At 38.6% G+C, this 3,797-nt stretch overlaps 1 protein-coding gene across 1 annotated transcript; it reads left to right on the plus strand.

Moving 5' to 3' along the window:
• The first annotated feature begins 214 nt into the window (after window positions 1-214).
• Window positions 215-1,573, plus strand: LOC120592820 (vomeronasal type-1 receptor 3-like). The gene is given in 2 exon segments (XM_039850490.1): window positions 215-917; window positions 920-1,573. Coding segments are annotated over 2 exon segments (903 nt in total). The 5' UTR covers window positions 215-529; the 3' UTR covers window positions 1,435-1,573.
• The last annotated feature ends 2,224 nt before the right edge of the window (window positions 1,574-3,797 follow it).

Here is a 3,797-nt window from a genome sequence, read left to right on the forward strand (position 1 = left end):
GAGAATAAATACTTTAAGAAAAATGATAAATTGGAACAATAAACATAAATTGAATTTAAAATATGACAATGTGTACAAATACCTGGATTATCGGAAGATACAACCAGGTAGCTAGGAGCGTATAGCACAATGGTAAACACCAATGTTATTGCCACCAGGCTACCTAGGTTCAAATTCTGGGTATTCCTATGTTTCACTGAGTCATATGATCTCATTTTAGTTAAATTCTCCTCGTCTGTAAAGGGAGAATACTATCAGGTCCTAACTCATACTCTTGTAAATACTAAAGAATTTACAATAGACAGAGCATTAATAACAATGACTAAATAAGCACTATATAAAGAAACACGTTCAACTTGGGAAATCTTTCACAAAAGAATACATGCAAAGTTGAATGAAAATCTCAGGTAAAGGTAATGGTAAGTGAGAATTTTGAATTTATTGTCCATGAACAATTAGGCCACAATCACGTTTTCATGAAGAAATCTCCTTTTGTGAATGTGGATGCTGAGCCCTGGAAAATAACGGAATGGCCTCACTGGATTTGAAATTTGCAATGATCTTTCTAGTTCAGATGCTCACTGGAATCCTAGGGAGTTTCTCAATCTTGTATCATTATACATCCCTTTACTTCAGTGGATGCAGGTCAAAGTCAACAGATTTGATTCTCAGGCACCTGACTTTAACCAACTCCTTGGTTATTCTCTCAAGAGGAGCCCCAGAGACAATGGCAGCATTTGGGTTGAAACATTTTCTCAATGATTTTGGATGCAAACTTGTTTTCTGTGTTCACAGAGTGGCCAGGGGTGTATCCATGGGTACCACCTGCTTCCTGAGTGTCTTCCAGCCCATCGCCATCAGTCCCTGGAACTCCGGGTGGGCAGAGGTCAAAGTGAGAGCTCCCAAGCACATTGGCCCTCACATATCCTCCGCTGGATTTTAAACATAATGCTATATAGTATGGTTCCTGGGCATATAACTGGCAAATGGAACAACCAAATCATCACAAAAACTATGTACTTTGGATACTATACTTCTAAACTTCGTGACAAAGACACAGGCTTACTATATACAATATTGATATCCTCCCATGATGATTTGTGTTTGAGACTCATGACCTGGGCCAGCAGAACCATGGTTTCCATACTGTACAGGCATAAGCAGCGGGTCCAACACATTCATGGGACCAAAGTATCCTCCAGACCTTCCCCTGAGATCAGAGCTACCCAGAGCATCGTTGCCTGGTGAGCACATTTGTATCATTTTATTCCCTGTTCTTCAGAGACCACTTGGTGGCTGATGAACACCTCTGCTTTAATCAACGCATGTTTCCCAACTGCCAGCCCCTTTGTTCTCTTGAGTCGTGACCATCATGTCTCCAGGTTCTCCTCTCTGCGCACTGGAAGAAGTAAAGAATTCCCTCATCTTGTTTGAAAAATATGAATGCCTGCCTTTCACTGTGTTCAGTCACTTATGTACTTATCCTGCCAGGAATCTTGAGAAAAATTACTGTCAGTTTCATTGCACATAGAGTTTTGAATAAGACAGCGATTCTGTGGCAACAATAAATAGTAATAACAGCCATTGTAATGGAAAACTTATTATAACATAAGCACTCATGTGATTATATTTCATTAATGGTTGTAGTGGAGAAGTTAAGAGCCAGTGAATATTAAAACAGTCTTGAAGTAAAGTAGAGATCCTGGAAATGTCTTTGAGCGAATCATTTTTAATGTGCGGTACCAAATTTCCCCAAGATTTACTGACCACGCGATAGTAAGGGTTGTGACTTTAAAGGTAATAGCTTGTGGGATGTTCATTTCAGAAACTCAGGGTAGAGATGCATGAAAAATGTTTAGCGAGGCGCCTGGCTCATAGTGAGTGTTCAATAAATGTCAGATGCTGTCATTGAAAAAGGAAGAAAGAAAGAGAGAGAGAGAGAGAGATAAAGAAAGAGAGAAAGAGAGAGGAAGAGAGAGGAAGGAAAGGAAGGAAAGGAAAGGAAGGAAAGAAAAACTCGGGGTAGAGGGTTGTGTCCCTGTAGTGAAGTGCAAGTGCCCCGAGGTGACGCCAGAAAGAAAATTCAGTTTGGGCTGAGCCACAGCCCCCATCGCCCAACACAGAGGGACCCTCCCCCCATACCCTCCGAGACGGAACCCCGAGGACCCCCAGGGGAATCCGAGCAAACGCTACCAAAACTGTCACTAACACTGACAGGAACTGAGACTGAGGGTAACGAGCATGATTAAACATCTAGAAGAAGAGAAAAAGACATTATGAAGACTTTATATAAAGCAGAGATCCAAGAGGCTTAGACGCCACCTACTGGAAACCAAAAGACAAACACTTTCTTTGCAATAGGCTAGGAACCATGATATAATCTTGTTTCTGGAAAAAGAAGGAAAAAAAAGTCAGAATATGCTTTCATTAATGCCCAGGCAGAGAAATAGTCCATTAAACACCATGAGCAACAAAGCATCTCAGAAAAAAAAAAAGAGAAAAATCTCCAGAAAAGAAGCTTACAGACATAGAAATATGTGACTTAAATGACAGAGAATTCAGGATGGTACTTTCTGAAAAACTCAGTGATATCCAAAACGAATCATATCAACAATTTCAGAAACTGACAAAACAACTAGATGAGCAGAATGAGTTCTTTAGCAAGGAGATGGAAATCCTCAGAAAGAACCAAATAGACCTTCTGGAGATAAAGAACACACTGCAAGAGTTGAAAAATGAAATAGCAAGCTTGGGAAATAGAGTGGACCAAATGGAAGAAAGGATCAGTGATATAGAAGACAGAAATCTAGAAATATATCAGAAGGAAGACGAGAGAAATCAAAAATTGAAAAATCATAAAAGAGAAATTCAAGAACTAGCTGATATCACCAGGAGAGGAAACAAGGATAATGGTCATTATCAAAGGCAAGGAAAAATAACAAGGGACTACAAAGCATTTTCAGACAAATACTTGAGGAGAATTTCCCAAATCTAAGAATGAGCTGGAGCTTGGAATTTAAAAATCAACAGAGCACCCATTTATCTCAACCCAAATAAATCTTCACCAAGACACATTGTATTAAAATTATAAAAAATTAATGATAAAGACAGAATTCTCAGGGCAACCAGAGAGAAGAAATTGGTAACTTATAGAGGAAAGCCCATTAGATTATCCTCGGACTTCTCAGTGGAAGCCTTACAAGCCAAAAAGGAATGGAATCAAATATTTAAACTATTAAGTGAAAGGAACTACCAGCCTAGAATAATATATCCAGCTAAGCTCTTCTTTAGATATGAAGGAGAAATTAAGACTTTCCATATATACAAAAATTGAGGGAATTCTCCATGATGAGGCCTACACTACAGGAAATACTGAAAGGGGTTAGCTTACCTAAAACAAAATGACAAAAAAATTACATAATTAGGAGAAAAGTGACCATCAGGCATATAGAAACAGAAGAGTGCAATCCTTACTAAGAACAAGGCAGTATAAGCATAAATAATAATAAGAGAATTGTTATAACCAGGTAGTAATGAACGTTCAGCATACATAAGGACAATGACTGAAAAGGGGAAGATTCGAAGATCCAAATTCACAAAGGGGAATGGAGATAAGGTACATGCAGAAGAAAAAGGACGACTGTATACATACAACTATCCATTTCATATTCGTAATGGTACCACAGGCCAAAGATTTAGAACCGAAGTATATAATATAAAACAAGAAAGACCAGAGGGAAAACCCATAAAACCCAACCAAAATAAAGAAAACAGAAACACAAGGACAAGGAAGTAGT

This window comes from Pteropus medius, unplaced genomic scaffold (assembly GCF_902729225.1).
Source record: "Pteropus medius unplaced genomic scaffold, Ma_sr-lr_union100, whole genome shotgun sequence".
Classification (NCBI taxonomy): Eukaryota; Metazoa; Chordata; class Mammalia; order Chiroptera; family Pteropodidae; genus Pteropus; species Pteropus medius.